Source organism: Molossus molossus, unplaced genomic scaffold, assembly GCF_014108415.1.
Source record: "Molossus molossus isolate mMolMol1 unplaced genomic scaffold, mMolMol1.p scaffold_m16_p_12, whole genome shotgun sequence".
Taxonomy (NCBI): Eukaryota; Metazoa; Chordata; class Mammalia; order Chiroptera; family Molossidae; genus Molossus; species Molossus molossus.
In genome coordinates, this window is record NW_023425347.1 from 38,708,758 (window position 1) to 38,725,479 (window position 16,722).

Below are 16,722 nucleotides of genomic sequence, written 5' to 3' on the forward strand. Positions count from 1 at the left end.
ACATAAAGCATGTTGCATTTACTATATATAGAGTTGAAAATTATTTCATGTTTTCTGTATTAACTTCTATTAAATATACCACTTAAACCATGACAGTAAAATAGTAAATATTACAAAGCACAAATTCTGTAAAACTTAAGTTTTTATAGTGGTAAAAGATATGTAATAAGCTTTACCATAATATTGCTTCAATGTGCTTTGTTAATATAACTTTTCAACTTTTATTAGTTCTTCTCTAATTCTTTGCAGATATCTTCTTCCTTTACTTGTTTCATTTGTTTGATAATCTTCTCTTCTAAAACGTTATAACCCATACTCATTAATGTGTAGAAGCTAAAAGATGGTTCATTTCCTAAAATATAGTGTGTACAACTTAAAAGTGCTTAAAACAGTAAGAATAAATTTCACCCAAAAATCTACTTTTCTTCCTGCAATATAGTATTTGCCCCTATGGAAAACACTGAGGAGTCCTTTCACTTTCTAAGAGTAATATATAAGGGGATTTACATATATGTGAAGAATACAATATGTTCCATCTGCATTTACATGTACATGTAAAACTAAGTAAAGCTCAAGTAGTTACATGTTTTGATTTTATTCTTTTGGTAAATTTATCTTGGGCCCAAAGTCACTATACTTAAATCTTACATGAAAAATGTAAATTTGAGAGTATATTTTTAAAAGCAAAAATCATATTAGTGATTAAACATATTTACCAATTAACATAAGATTTATATAATTAAAAATAATGTAAGTTTTTGTGGTAAAATACACATAATAAAATGATCATTTTAACCATTTTTAGTGTACATACAGTTCAATGACATTAAATACATTTACAGTGTTATGCTGCCATTACCACTATCCATCTCTGGAACTTTTTTTAACTTCCCAAACAGAAACTCATTACTCATCATACAATAATTCCCCATTAACATTATTTAACTTCATCTCACAGAATCATCTGTACTTATGTCATCATACTTATTCTCAATCTGTAATAAAGCTATTTAAGTTATTCCTGGAAAAACATCAGGTTGACAAGGAAGTGAAGAAAAATCAATATCTGGTAGGGTGATGCACTCTTTTTTATCTATCTTAAAGATAACATAAAAATCAGTAAGATTTAGTAGGGTGGTACATTATTTTTCCCACATCTGTAAGCATTTGATAATGTATAACAGCAATGCATTTTTTTACTTACATGGTGATTTTTAAAAGTTTATATGTATCTATACCTATTGACTCTTTCTTGTGCTCCAGCTTCTCCATTCAACTATTACTTGGACATTATACAAAGTGGCTTCAAACATCAAATTTCAAAAAAAGAATCCATATTGCTTTCTAAACATGATTTCCTCCATAGTTATCTGATCTTAGTTATTTCTTTAACATTTAAATTTTTCTAAGATGTCTATTGATTATTTTTCATCTTAAGTCAACTTTGATCATTTATATTTGCTTAGAAAATTGGGTGTCATCCTATCACATTTTCAAATTTTAGCATTAAGTTTTTTCTATACATTTTCTCTTCTGTATTTGTGTTTATATCATCTTTATCTTTCCTGATTTTTGTGTTTCTGCCCATTTTTTATAAACTACTTCAAGCCTTACCAATGTTGATATTTTTCCCACCACCACCTTATAGATCTTGAATTGTTTCAATTCTGCTGGGGTTTTTTTTTTAAACTTCTGTAACTTACTAGTTTCTACTTATCTTTATAAAGTCCTTACTACAGCTTTGTTTTATTATTCTTTTGCAAGTTTGTGGTATTTTATTTTCTTAACTTATAAAGTCAGGTTCTCACAGGATAATGGCAACCACCTAAATTAGAATCTTTCCATGCATCCTACCAACTACTATAAAAAGGAAGCAAATAAAATCAACCATAATTTATGTCTGCAGCATCACTAGGATACAGAATCCTTTAATTTACACATGCTTTAATTTACATGTAAGTGGGGAAATAAACACCCTAGGCCAGCATAGTGTGTTCAGAAGCCATCAACTGAGCAGAGTCAGATGTGACTATGCATTAGAGAGAACTATGTGAACCCTGAGCAAGAACATACCTATTAAGAAGGGCTCCTGCCCTGGCCAGTTTGGCTCAGCGGTTGGAGCGTCGGCCTGTGGTCCGGAGAGACCCGGGTTTGGTTCCCGCTAAGGGCATGTACTTCGGTTGCAGTTTGTCCCCGGCCCTGGTTGGTCATGCGGGTGGCAGCCACTCGATGTGTCCCTTCACGTCGATGTTTCTCTCTCTCTCTCCTTCCTCTCTCTCCCTCCCACTCTATCTGTACAAAATATGGAAAAATATCCTCTGGTGAGGATAAAAAAAAAAAAAAAAAAAAAAAAAAGAAGGGCTCCTAGTAGCTAAGTAGGCTCAAAAAAACAGAGCCTAGCAGCCATTTCTATACAGGGGCCTCACATACAAACTGCACTTCATGGAGAAGCCTGCACTGAACTGCCTGCTTGCACTGTGGTTCTGCCATCTGAGCCAGGCCTTATAAAGGAGTTCCTGGAATCCTATTTCAACCAGTAGGACTGAGGCTTTCACCTTCCAATCTGAGCTATTCAGCTATATCACTAGCAACATCTTCACTGACCAATCAGAGCAGCTCCATTCTCACCAATCAGGAAAGTGCCTTTTGGACCAAACTTCAAGAATTTGGAGTCCTCATTTGCATGAGAACAGACCAATCAGGGACCAGGGCTCCTGGCCTTCTGCCCACATAAGCCAGCTCCCCTATAGCTCAGGCAATTTACCTGTCCACCAAAGACTGAAGACTTGTGTTTCCCAGACTGAGCTGAAACACTGAAGATGTTGCACCACAGCAGAGTAAAACAGACCAACACAAGCCAGAGCACACTGGCACAGAACCCAGCAGAGCAGCACAGTGCAAAGCAGACCAGCAAGGAGCAGAGCGGAGCAGAGCAGAGCAGAGCAGCAAGGAGCGGAGCAAAGCTGTCTGCATGGAGAGGGGCCTGGACCCAGGCTGCCTCACAGCCCTGATGTATCACAATTGAGCTGTATTGCTCTGAATAAAGTTTCCTTCTTCACCACAGCCCAAATTGGAGATCCCTGTTAGCAATGAACTGGCACCAATGACCATTAGTTGATAACTACGAACAGAAAACACAGTAAACATGAACCATAGTTTTGTCTGGAATAAGAGGCCTCTTGCCCATGCAGTACAGAAATAATAATAAGATCTGATAATTCAGAGCACTTTCTATGAGGAATGCAGAAGAAAGAGGCTTGTAGAATGTAGGGGGCCAGAGGTGGTAATCATGGGAAGAAACAGCTTCTGAGGGGAAACTGCTTTGAAAACAAGAGGTATTCCTTCAGGCCTAGATAAGAGAGAATAAGAAAGTGGCCAAGATAAGAGCTCTGCAGAATTAAATTAATAGAAAAAACAAGCACACAAACAAAGAAAACAGACCCCTTCCCCCAAAAGCCCCATTTACTTAAAAATAAATAAATAGCAGGATGATTGCTGAAAGTGTTGATTTTTCTGTCAGTGAAAATTCTTTTTTTTTTTTTTATCCTCACCTGAGGAGATTTTTCGATATTTGTTCAGATAGAGTGGGAGGGAGAGAGACTATAAAGTACATGATTTTCTATGTCAGTGAAAATTCTTAAACTTGGAGCAACTAAAATGCTTCCTGGACAGAAAAATAAGTAAATAATTAACTAACTAACAACTGCATTTTGCTGTATCAGCAGAAGAGGGCGCTCCTAACCTAAGCAGAAAAGCTACCAAAATATCAGTTCAACTATAAGAACTATTACTGATAAAGAAAAAATCAACACAAGTAAACATGAACATCTAAAAGACAACTTAGTATCCATATACTTAGTTTTTAAAAATCCTCAAAATTAAGCCCAGCTGGTGTAGCTCAGTGGTTGAGTGTTGTCACCAGTTTGACTCCCAGTCAGGGCACATGCCCAGGTTGTGGGTCCAATCCCCAGTGAAGGGCATGCTGGAGGCGGCCAATCGATGTTCTCTCTCACCGATGTTTCTATCTAGCTCTCCCTCTCCTTTCCTCTCTCTGTAAAAATCAATAAAGAAAAATAAAAATTCTCAAAATTAAGAACTAAACCAAAACAAAACAAAAGAGGCAGCAATAAAGCAGAGAAAAACTTAACACTCCTCACCTAGATAAAATATAATTAAGCAAGCTTTTTCAGGTATTAAAAAATACCATCAATGAAAATTTAATAACTCAGAATAAAAATGGAAAAATAATAGAAAGATGTGAAATGGAAGTTGGCCAAACAGAAGAAAGAAATGAAAGAAAAAAGAAAACTGTCTTAGAAATGAATAAATTAGCAATTATCCAAGAACAGATATGATACAATATTCGGTTAGTAAAGAATAGAAATAAAAAGGGGAAAGAATATGAAATACAAAGAAAATAGTGAGATGTAGGGGAAATACATGGTGATAACAAAATAAAATTTAAAAATCTAAAAAATTATATCAGAAATATGCATATAATTAGGGCAACAAACTGAGCTGGACACATATTCCAAATATTATTAAATTGTACATTACCATGTTTAGAGTTTATAAGCTAACGGTTACCCATATGGTAGGGATGAACATACTGTGACTGTGAGAACTGTGAGGTTAAAATACTGCTAAATGAGATGAATGTTTTGTTACATAATTAGCATATTATGTGCTTGTGTGTTTCATGTAGGTCTGTTTCTATATTTAGCATAATCATAATCCTTCTGTCCATGCTTTTTATCTATCCCACCCCATCTTCCCTAAAATTAAGTTTACTTAATAACTGCCTTGTTCCCAAGTTGTTTCATCTTTCTCCTACAATTAGTTCTCTACCTTCTCACTTCTTGTAGCCACAAGACTCCATATAATACAACAGTGAGCTATTTTTAGAGAAGGTACCAGCTTGAAAAGTAAACATGAAGCCAGCACAACAAAGGAAGACCCCTGAAAAAACAGAAACAGTACTCTCAATCCTCCATGCTAAAGTTTTGTAAATGCTTTAGAAAGATGTAATTGGTGATTAATGTCAAATTTACACTGTGGATATGACGGTTTATAAATCGTGATTTGTATTTGCTGTATAGAGTTATTAAGTATTTACTCAATGATAAATAGTTCATTCCAACTGTGAATTTAGTTCTTTTCAATGAGTCCATTTGTTGTTCTTATATAATTCTAAATTATTGAAATTCTTCAGTATTGATCCATTGAAAAAATTAAAATATTCATTTATAACCCTCACCCGAGGATATTTTTCTATCTATCTTCAGATTAACTGAATTTTTCTGTGTGTATGTTGCGTTTTCTAAGTTCTTTGTAAATTTGGGGTATTAATTTCTTATCAGATGTATCATTAGCAAAATTGTTCTCCCATTCAGCAGATTGTCTTTTTGTTTTGTTGATCGGTTTCCTTTGCTGTGCAAACTTTTTAGTTTGATGTAATCCCATTTGTTTATTTTTTCTTTTGTTTTCTTGCCTGAGGAGATATATCAGAAAAAATATTGCTATAAATAATGTCTGAGATTTCACTGCCTATGTTTTCTCTTAGGATTTTTATGGTTTTGAGTCTAAAGTTTGAGTCTTTAACACATTTTGAGTTTATTCTTGTGTATGGTGTAAAAAGATGGTCTAGTTTCATCTTGTTGCATGTATCTGCCAATTTTCCTAACACAATTTATTGAATAGACTATCTTTACCCCATCATGATTTTGTCTCTTTTGTCAAATATTGACAATAAAGATGTGAGTTTATTTCTGGGATCTCTTCTGTCCCATTGATCTATGTCTGTTTTTCTGCCAGTACTATGCTGTTTTTACTACTATGGCCTTGTAGTATATAGTTTGATATCAGGTAATGTGATTCCTCCAACTTTGTTCTTCTTTTTCAAGATTGCTGTGGTTATTTGGGGTTTTTTGATAGGAATTGTGTTGAATCTATAGATTGCTTTGGGTAGTATGGACATTTTAAGATGTTAATTCTTCTTATCCATGAACATGATATATGCTTCCACTTATCTGTATCTTCTTCATTCTCTTTCTTCAGTGTCTTATAATTTTCTGAGTACAGGTCTTTTATACCCTTGGTTAAATGTATTCATAGGCATTTTATTTTATTTTTTATGCAATTATAAATGAGATTGTTTTCTTAAGTTTTCTCATTGTAATCGCTTATATTGGTGTATAAAAATGCAATTGACTTCTGGATATATATTTTGTATTTTATATTTACTTTACTGAATTCATTTATCACTTCCAGTAGTTTTTTTGTGTGGAATCTTTAGGGAAGCTTAAGAATTCCAATACTCTGTCCAGTGCCTAGAAATAAAGATTCTGATAATTTTTATTTCCTGTCTGATTTGATTATAGTGTATACAAAGAGATGCTCAATGGACTTTAGAAAATCCTAAATAAATACTAAAACTGGAAACCTGAAATGGGCTACATTTAAACATACCAACATAGTAGAATCTCACATCAAGTAATTAAATGGATTGAGGGGCAGAGAAGCAGGTTTCTAGTTCTGTATAATCTATAAGACCATTCATACATGTTACATTCTTTGGGTAAAGGTACTTATTTTTAATTTTCCAAATGTGTAAACTATGAAGTTAGTCAACAAGCCACCAAAAGTGAAATTATTTAAAATGCTGCTGGGGAAGAGGTAGAAGTGCAATTTATTGAGATACTTGTCATATTGTAATGTATGTAATTTCATTTCATTCCCAAAAACAACTCTGGGAAGTTTTATTATTTCATTTTGAAATGAGGAAACAGAATCTCAGCAAAGTTTAAGTGGCTTGCCCAGGGATACCAAGGGTAGATAGAGCCAAAATTCAAACCCTGGTTTAAAATCCTACTCATTACATCCATTGTATGAATTAAGTACAAAGCTGAAGTACACTGTACATTTTGTAAAATGATTAAAATTGTTCAGGAAATAAGTTTTGTTGACATACAGCAAATTATATATGGTGTTTATCACTATACAAAAAACTTGAAATGCATTAGTAATGAAATTATTCATATCCATAGAAATCATTAGTATATTCGTCGACGGGCTATCCCAACAGAAGAGGAAACATTTGTCCTAAATGCTGTGACATAACACATACCGTCCCATGGGTGAAATTTAGCCTATTTTGTTTGATTAGGTCCTATCATCTTCAGAACACTCCTTTGAAGATCAATGTCCAGCAGCAGGTAGTAACTTACAATTGAAACACAAAAGAGCAAACTTTCCCAGACCATTAAAAAAATTTTGTTTTATTTTTAAGTAAAATCCCCTCACCCCGCGCCAAATGAAATAGATTAAAAAAAGAGGAGACAGGTGTAATCTTCAAGCAGCACCTTGTTTTTTTCACTTCTAGAAAACCAAGAGGTAAGAGGCAACAGAAGCAAACCTTGACAAGATTCTTTTCTCTAGGGACCAGCTCCGCGCCCCCCTCCCCCAGGTGGTTACGGCCGCCTCCGCGTCCTCCTCGCGCCCCAGGATCTGACGGTGGCGAAGGACACACTCGGGTCCCTTAGGGGCACGTCTCTGTGGGGATGGGGTGCCAAGAGGAACCGGGTATTTGTAGCTCCCACGCCACGGCAGGGCTCTCCCCTTCCCTCCCCTCGGCCTCCTCCGCCCACTCCGTCTGGAAACTGGGACCTCCCTGTCAGCCGCCACCCGGCCGTTCATAAACTCCCTCTAGCGTCTGACTTGGCTCACGGGTCTTCTTCAGATCCCGCTCCGGTCTCGGCAGCCAATGAGAAGCTCTCTCCTAACCTCTCCCAAATCCGCCAGCCGGGAGGAGAGGAGCGAGGAGACTGGGCGTCCCGTCTGCGCTGGCGTCCCGCAGCGCCGCCCCTTCTCGCTCCCTTCCCCGCCCCCTCAAGCTCGCCTCCGGCCAGGGCGAGGCGCTGAAACGCAGGCAGAGAGAGCGCGCATGCGCGCCGAGGGTGGAGCCGCTGGGCAAAGAACCGGAAACTTAGAGACAAAGTTCCGAGCCCCGCCCCTCGCTTCGCTGCCCCGCCGTCTGGCCCTGTGGACCCACTACCGACAGACCTGCCCGGCTCTCGCGTGGACCATGTCTGGTTCCTCCAGCGTCACCGCTATGAAGAAAGTGGTTCAACAGCTCCGGCTGGAAGCCGGGCTCAACCGCGTGAAAGTGAGCGGGAAGGGCGGCCGAGGGGGAGGGGAAGGCGGAGGCGGCGGGTAGGAATCGGCTGTCGAGCTGGCTGGGGCGGGTGGGACTCGCTTCCCCTGGGGAGGATGCGCGCCTGGCGCCGGCGGCGCCCTGGGAGCGGCAGACTTGAGAGACTGAGCGGCGTGGGTCGGCACTGTGGGTTGGGCAGGTTGGTGTGCCCTTCCGCCCGCCCGAGAGTTTTCTTCGGCGGCTGTCCGCATTCCGACCCTCCCTCCGCAGCGCCTCGCGGCCGGGGGCCCAGCGCCGCTCCCCGCGCGGCCCGCACCCTTCCCGTCCCGCCCGCCGCCGCCTCTCCTTACCGGCAGGGTTTTATCGGACTGTTTTCTTTTCTTGCCAGACCTTTCCAAACCCACCCCGTTAGTAGTAGATTCTTTCCTCCCGCTCCTCTCATCTACCCAATTTGAGGACGGATTCTTGCGTAACTTGCACGTTTGTTTGTGAGACGTTCCCGTTGTGTAAGGGTTACTACCGGTGCCTGGTATAACCAGCCTCGTACAAAGCGTGCATTTTGTACTTGTTTGGCACACTTTGCCGTGATCTGACCTTGGGGATATCTACAGGACCACATGCCCCCAAAGGAATTAGGGTGGACCAGGCTTACTTATTTGGGCGTCTGGTTAGCGTTGACCTTGTCTTCGGTAATTTGTTTTTGGGAAAAAAGCCTTTTGTGTGTGGATGTGACAACCTGACATTCAAGTGCAGTTCCACGTTTCACCTGATTTTTTAAATCCCAGAGTGGATTGGCTTCTTTCTGGAACAGGTCAGCTTACACGTGAAAAGCAATTCTTGTAATTAAAAGAAGAAACGAGAGCAGAATGTAAATCATTCCCTCTGTTCAAAGAAGCAGCCATTTTCCTAGATGATTTGATTCTGTGCTCATCAGGCTAGTCTTGACCTCTCCCAGAAGTGTTCTGTGGAGTAAGATGGCCTCCCACTTACCTACTTCCATAAGTAGAAATGTCAGGGACCTAACGTGCTTGTGTTCCCCTCAGTAGGGAAGGGAAATTCCCATTAGTCTTGGTGTGGGATTCCCCTCCCTGTCCTGTAAGTGCTGTAGACTCCATTGCTGTTTGGAATTCGTTTCTCTAATCTCCAAATTCTTAACCTTATGCAGTGGTATTTTTGGTCAGTTTCGACTGGATTTAACTCTGAAATTTGAAACCATATATTTCACAATCAACCATTACGTGATTCAGGTGTGCCTTTCTCATAGTTTGAATGGGCTGGGAAAGAAAAATAAATGCTGATTGAAAGCTGTGTTAAGTGGGGTACTTGAGCCCTAGTAGTGTCCAAAGAAAATGAGATTAAGTCCTCAGACTAAAATACTCCAAGGACTTTGTTATAAAAACCTTTGCCCCTCCAGTAACTCCCCAGCACTATGCCTGCATCCTATACATAATTCTTTAGGAGGCTTCTGGAAAGGATCTTGAAAGCCACCACAAGTGAGTGAGTTTTAGAGTTCTCAAGTAGTCTGATGCTAGTGCTGGGGATGGGATTCCACCTTGGGATTTTAAGTGAGCTTTTCTTTCTTTTTTTTTTAAATCAGAGAGAGAGAGAGAGAGAGAGAAAGAAACAGAGAAGTGAGAGAGACATATAGATTGGTTTGCCTCTGGCTCGCTTGACCCCAACCAGGGCCTTGGACCGAACTGCAACTGAGGTACATACACTTTACCGGAATGGAGCCCTCAACTTTTTGATCTGCAGGCCCATGCTCCAACCACTGAGCCAAACCGGCCAGTGCATAAATGAGCTTTTCATACAAATTGCAAAATGAGGTCAGTCTGATTTCATTTTGTGCATCTTTTTTATCCATGACTGTTAGATGCTTTTGTTTTTCATTGATTGAAAAAAATTTTAAGCTAGCACAAGTTTACTGTTTAAACCTTTGTTTGAATACAGTAGATAGAAATTGTCACAAATGCTTGACAAATTCTCCCCTATGTAGGATGACCATGCACGTGATTGCCAACCCAGGACACTTTTGAGAGTGGAAGCAGGCACTAGTAATTTTGCAGGATTATAGGGTTTCAGCCTCCTGGGTGATGGTTATTCCAGTGCCACAGGGGCTAGCAGCTTGTGAGTTTTAGAACTTTTGTCTGTTTTCCCCATTCCTTGGAATTCTCACTGATCAGTTTCACACTGATGGTTACTTGGCTGGATTTGGGGGCATTGAGATCTCAGTTTAAATGTCACCTCCTTAGAGATACCTTCCTGTAGGATCTAACAAAGCACTCTTTTTTTCTTGAGAGCATCTTGTCTCTGTTTGTCTCTGAACTGTCAGCTCCATAACAGCAGGGACCTGGTTGCTTTTACAATATTCTCAGTTTCTAGAAGTATATTTGGCACGTGGTGGTGCTTGAGAAGTTTGTGAAAGGGAGTTAAGTTGGAGTTTACATACCTTAGGCAAAAAATTAACAGATACTTAACTGTATTTTTACTGCTGGTTAATGTGAATGAAATCAAGTTATAAGATTGTGAAAAAGCCCTGGCTGGTTTGGCTCAGCAGTTGGAGCATCGGCCTGCGGACCAGAGAGTCCTTCCTGGGTTCGGTTCCCCCCAGGGGCACGTACCACACAAAAAAGATTGTGAAAAATGATACCACTTTAACTCTCCCTAGCTTATTTTTGGAGGGAGCAGAGTGTCCATTTATCATAGTACTTGGTACTAGGTATTTTAAAACTACTACTTTACACAGTTGCTAGATAAACCTATGGAATTCATTACCCCGGACTGTTGTATAAGCCAAACATACAAATAGATTCTGAAAGCAGAGTTTAGATTTGTCTCAGGATGATGGGTCCTTTTTTTAAAAAAAAAAAAAAAAAAAAATCAGGTTAATATCTGGGGTACAGCAGTAATCTGCGTGCTTTCTTGGTATAGAGAGCATCTGTGATGCTCTCACCTCTTTTTCAAAGGCCATATACCCCAGCTGGATGGACAGCTGCTCTCATCTTCCTTGAGGGATAGTTAATACTGAGAATAAATGATTATTTTCCCCATCTTCCTAAACCTCAATTCAAGACTTAACTTTTAGTCATCCATGTTCTGAACCATTCAGTTCATTGTTTTTGTATTCTACATCACCTTACCAGAATATACAGATGGTAGATGTTTAAATGATACGGGTTATAAACAAAGTAAACTGTAAAGCCATGGAAGCCCCTTAAGTCCTATTTGAGTGGCATTGCATACACATATCAAAATTATTAAATCATATGTAAGGCAATGCAGTTTTTTAAAGGTAGGCTATTCAATGAAGCTGTTTAAATTAGCTGAAGTTTGCCATCATATTTTCAGTCACCTGACACTGAGTAGAAAGCTGTTATTGTCCAGTTTTGTAACATTAAACAGCTGATGATACATAATACCAAAACAATGGACTGAATGGTTTAGATTTAGAACAGTATGTTCATTCACAGTAGTAGCATTTTTTCAGTAATACTGTTTTCAAGATGAATAGTTTGCTAGAATTTTAATGCTTTTTTCTTAATCTCTTATATCGTGTGTACTGCCTCCAGTACTGCTTTTTAATAAAAAGCAAGATGTTGCTTAACCCTCAAGGTTCACTTAAGCAGCCTGTTTATTAATAGACTAGTGAGATGTGTGCTATACTTTGCAGATAAACAGAATTGTGGACTGTTTGTATTGAATCATTGGATGCTTCTAATAAGCAAATGAAAACAAACTAGTCTTATTTACATGCAGTACTTTAAGAGCTCAGTATGTGACTGTTGGCCTCTAGCTTGTATTTTTTGAGCTAAGAAAAGTGTTTATTGCAGGTATTTTGAAAGATTTGAGAAAACTTTTCCTTAAAACATTCTCATACCTCCTCTTTTATTATGTATAGGTTTCCCAGGCAGCTGCAGATTTGAAACAATTCTGTCTGCAGAATGCTCAACATGACCCCCTGCTGACTGGAGTATCTTCAAGTACCAATCCCTTCAGACCCCAGAAAGTCTGTTCCTTTTTGTAGTGAAATGAATCTTTGAAGGTAAGTTTCCTTCCAGTAAAACAAAGGGCACATAGCAGGAATAACCAGTGCTTTTTCTTTGTCGCTGTGCACTTTTGTTTGGCACTGCAAATTTCCAGTCTTGTTTTGTGAGGACAGTGAGGATTGATGAAATCTAATTGCTTCATTTGTCCCATAAACAGGGTTAATTAAATGATTTAATAACCATAAAAGAGGATATAGAAGAGTTAAGAAAATTTCACAGCTGTGACAGCCATGTTACTTTTTAAGCATTGGCTTAATGGTGTATTTTGAGGTCCCTAAATACTAGTTTAATTTTTGTGTACATAGCAAATATTTAGTTTTTAAAGAATCTGCAGTGTTTATGTACTACTAATGGATTTTGTGCTTTTGTGCTAATAGAATTCAGCTATAGGGCAGCATAGCAAATGGGGAGTTGTGAATGCAAGAGAAAATGAGACAGTTGAACAAGCTGACTTACAAATTTTAGTCTGTGCCTTCCAGATCAATTGTCAGTGTGCGCAAAAACACATTAGTCCAAAAGAGATGTGACCAAAATGCCCTGTGGACAAAGGTGCTACATTTTATAAAGCTGTAGTTTCTTTAGTCAGGGTGTGTATTCAACTAGTATTGACCTATGAGAAGCAACCTTAAACTTACTGTGCTTTAAAAATAAGACACTGTATGGTACACACCCTTTACAAACATTCTAACTCCTCAAAGTCCAGGAAGCTACTTCCCAAAATACCATGTTGAATAGCCCTCCCTAATTAAGCTTTTTAGACTTCAGAGTATCCAGGAAGTCTGTATAAGTACAGCATGTTTCTAGTAAATACAATAATTGGTTAAATTGGTTAAGATCTTTGAAACACCGGGGCGGGGGGGCAAAGCACCTCCGAATGACAGATTTTTCTGTATGGAAGTAATTCTTTTTAACAATCTAACTCCTGTTTAAATTTAATAGCTCTTTGCTTATGACAGTATTAATTCTTCATGCAGTTTTTGGACATTCATGTTTTTATGGTTTATTAAAAGTCCTTTTTAAACTTCTGTTCCAGTTGTGTTCACTTTATAAAATGGCTTATTTTCATTTGTAAATAAGATACTATTAAGCCTGCCTCTTAACTGGCTATTAGTAGTCTACATTCCACAGGAGATTACAGATAAGTTTAAATATGGCTGGGATAACAACCCAGAATTCAAAGTAAAATAATGGTTATTAGCCCTGGCCGGTTTTGCTCAGTGGTTAGAGCATCAGCACGTGGACCAGGGAGTCCCATGTTCGGTTCCCGCTAAGGGCATGTACCGTGGTTTGCCCTAGTTAGGGTTGTGTGGGCGGCAACCACTCAGTGTGTCTCTCTCACATCGATGTTTCTCTCTCTCTCTCCTGCTCTGTCTCCCGCCTGGTCTATCTAAAGATAAATGCAAAAATGTCCTTGAGTGAGGATTAAAAATAATAATAATAATGGTTATTAATCCTGGTAGTATAATAAAACAGCTTTGTGGATATTAAGATATGAAACATTTTTGACTAGGAAAAAAATACTATGATGTGAAAGCATTTTCAAATTTGATGCACAGTCAGCCCTCATTTATTGTGGTTAATCAGTTCCAGACTCTAGAGCAATAAATGAATTTCTGCGAAGTAGGATTCTTTATTTATATATAGTCGTCCCTTGCCACTTTGACTTTTGCGGCTTCACTCTATCGCGGTTTTTTCAAACATATTCATTAAAAAGTTGATTGAGACAGTGAAAATGATACCGCACGTGCTCGGTTGTCTGAGTCAATTATACACCCCTATATTAAAATTAAAATTACTGTACGTATGGACTGTAGGCCTATGTATTCGAGCACCCCAGGAATCCTTCAAGGCCAGGTACAACTGCTAGAGTCTGGAACGGATTTTTATAATGAAAAAAAGCATAGGTAATTTATCAACAGCTAGTACAAGGAAAACACAAATTACCATGATCAGTATACCTAGAAATAACTAGTTAGATATTCCTTTAAGAGAAAAAAAAATATTTTTAAGGAGGATTATCAGCCTTGGACAGCTGGGTAGTTCCTTTGGTTAGAGGGTTGTCCCAATACACCAAAGGTTGCAGGTTCGATCCCCAGTCAGGGCACATACAAGAATCAACCAGTGAATGAATACATAAATAAGTGAAACAACAAATTGATGTTTTTCTCTCTCCTTGCCTCTTTCTCAAATCAGTCAGTCAAATGAGGGCCATAGTACAGTCAGCCCTCGTTTATTGCAGTTAATCAGTTCCAGACTCTACAATGATAAATGAATTTCCACGAAGTAGGATTATTTATATACAGCCGTACTTGCCACTTCGCTCTTTGACTTTCGCGGCTTCACTCTATCGCATTTTTTTCATATGCCCTGCCCTGCCCCCTACCATACACCATACCATTCCTCATACACCGTACCATTCCATACCCCATACATCGTACCATAGCATACCACACCATATGCCATACCACACGCCATACCCCATACCATATGCCATACACCGTACCATACCATGCCCCATACCATACTCCATACATACCATACCATAATGAAAAGACCACGATAGAGTGAAGCCACAAAAGTTGAAATGCGAAGTGGCGAGGGATGACTGTATATCATTTTTTATTTCTTTTTTCCTTTATTTTAGAGAGAGAGGAATGGAGAGGGAGAGATAGAAACATCAATGAAAGAGAACATTGATTGGCTGCCTCCTGCATGCTCCCCACTGGGGATTCATCCCACAACCTGGGCATGTGTCCTGACCAGCAATCGAACCGGCGACCTCTTGGTGCATGGGTCGATGCTCAACCACTGAGCCACACCGGCCGGACTTATCCTGCTTTTTAAAAATCCTTATAAGTGTTCCCCTTTCAATGAGATGTTCAGTAGTTGTACTGTAAATTATAATTCATTTAAGTTTCCAAATTTGAAGGTAATATTTTGGTACCTATATATTTATATATTCTTTACCTATTTCTTTAAGATACATTTCTAGAAGTAAAATTATTCAATAAGGAATGACATTTAAATTTTATTAACACTAGTCTTTTTAAACTTTGCTATTGCATTGAGTTGCATTTAGGATATTTCCAGTTCTTTGCTGTTAAAATATCACTCAAGGCAATATCCATGTACACGTTTCTCTTTGTATATAGGTTTATTGAGGAAATAGAGAAGTGTGATTGCCTCTTCTACCTTAGATATTACCAAATACTCTCCCGAAATATTATTGCTCATTTTAAATGAAGATATACAGTGTATCTTGGCAGTGACCTTGGCAAGTTCATCTTTAAGTTTTTATTTATAAACCATGAGTGATACATACTTCAGAGTGGTTTTAAAAATTGAAAGTTTGTCCGGCTGGTATGGCTCAGTGGTTGAGCATCGACCCATGCACCAAGAGGTCACCAGTTTGACTCCTGGTCGGGACACATGCCCAGGTTGTGGGCCCAATCTCCAGTTGGCAGCGTGCAGGAGATGGACAGTCATTGTTCTCTCTCATTGATGTATCTATCTCTCTCTCCCTCTCCCTGAAATCAATGAAAGGGGGAAAAAAGTTCTAAAATTGAGAGTTAACATTTTACACCATACTCATTTCCCATCTTATTTTTCATTTTCCCAGAAACCCTGTGATGTGTCTTTATTTATTTATCCTCAACCAAGGACATTTTTGCATTTATCTTCAGATAGAGAGGGAGAAAGAAATATCAATGTGAGAGAAGAACATTGACTGGTTGCCACCCACACAACCCCAACCAGGGCCAGAGACAAACTGCAACCGAGGTATGTGCCCTTAGTGAGAACCAAACCCAGGTCTCTCTGGTCTGCTGGCCGAGGTTACTGAACCAAAAATACATAGGGCTGATGTGTCTTTTTAAAAAATACATATTTTTTTTTTTTTTTTTTTTTTTTTTTTGAGAGAGAGAAAGGGAGAAAGAGAGAAGCATCGAGTAGTTGCCTCCTGCATGCCCCCAATGGGGGATCAAGCCTGCAACCCGGGCATGTGCCCTGACTGGGAATCAAACCATGGGACAATACTAAATCCACTAAGCCACACTGGCCAAGCTGTCTGCTTTTTTAAACAAAACAAAACAAAACTAGGTTTAGTTTAATTGAAAGTACTTTATAAACTGACATTCAGATGAATGCTTTAAAAGTAATATAAAATGTACTATTCAGAAAAAACTATTGTTCTTTGACATTTTACACTAATTCACTTTTTCCCTTCCATTTCAGGTGTTCTAAGCGACTTTTCTTGAACCGATGACTATTCAGAGTTATTAAATTGGAAGCCTGTATAAATACTTATCTTACAATGTGCCATACTATACAATCTTCTGCTTTTGTCAGTCCTTAACATCTACCTCTCTGAATTTTCATGAATTTCTGTTCCACAAGGGTGATTATTTTATATACACTGGCAGCAGCATACAAATAAAATACTTAGTATAAAAATATATTTTTGCTTAATTATTGGTAATACAATATGTATTAATTTGTTTTGAACAACTAAGATAAGTCGCAATT

At 38.5% G+C, this 16,722-nt stretch overlaps 1 protein-coding gene across 1 annotated transcript; it reads left to right on the forward strand.

The window, feature by feature from the left end:
* The first annotated feature begins 7,991 nt into the window (after positions 1–7,991).
* GNG5 (G protein subunit gamma 5) lies at positions 7,992–16,643 on the forward strand. Its single transcript, XM_036256113.1, has 3 exons — positions 7,992–8,164; positions 12,051–12,194; positions 16,432–16,643. Exons 1-2 carry the CDS (start codon positions 8,084–8,086, stop codon positions 12,174–12,176), a joined length of 207 nt encoding a protein of 68 aa, XP_036112006.1. The 5' UTR covers positions 7,992–8,083; the 3' UTR covers positions 12,177–12,194; positions 16,432–16,643.
* The last annotated feature ends 79 nt before the right edge of the window (positions 16,644–16,722 follow it).

What these genes read in the sequence shown, in the direction of transcription:
- GNG5 (XM_036256113.1), top strand. Translation starts at nt 8,084, where the DNA reads ATGTCTGGTTCCTCCAGCGTCACCGCTATGAAGAAAGTGGTTCAACAG. An exon ending in CCGGGCTCAACCGCGTGAAA is followed by an intron (nt 8,165 to 12,050) that starts GTGAGCGGGAAG and finishes TATTATGTATAG; the next exon opens with GTTTCCCAGGCAGCTGCAGA.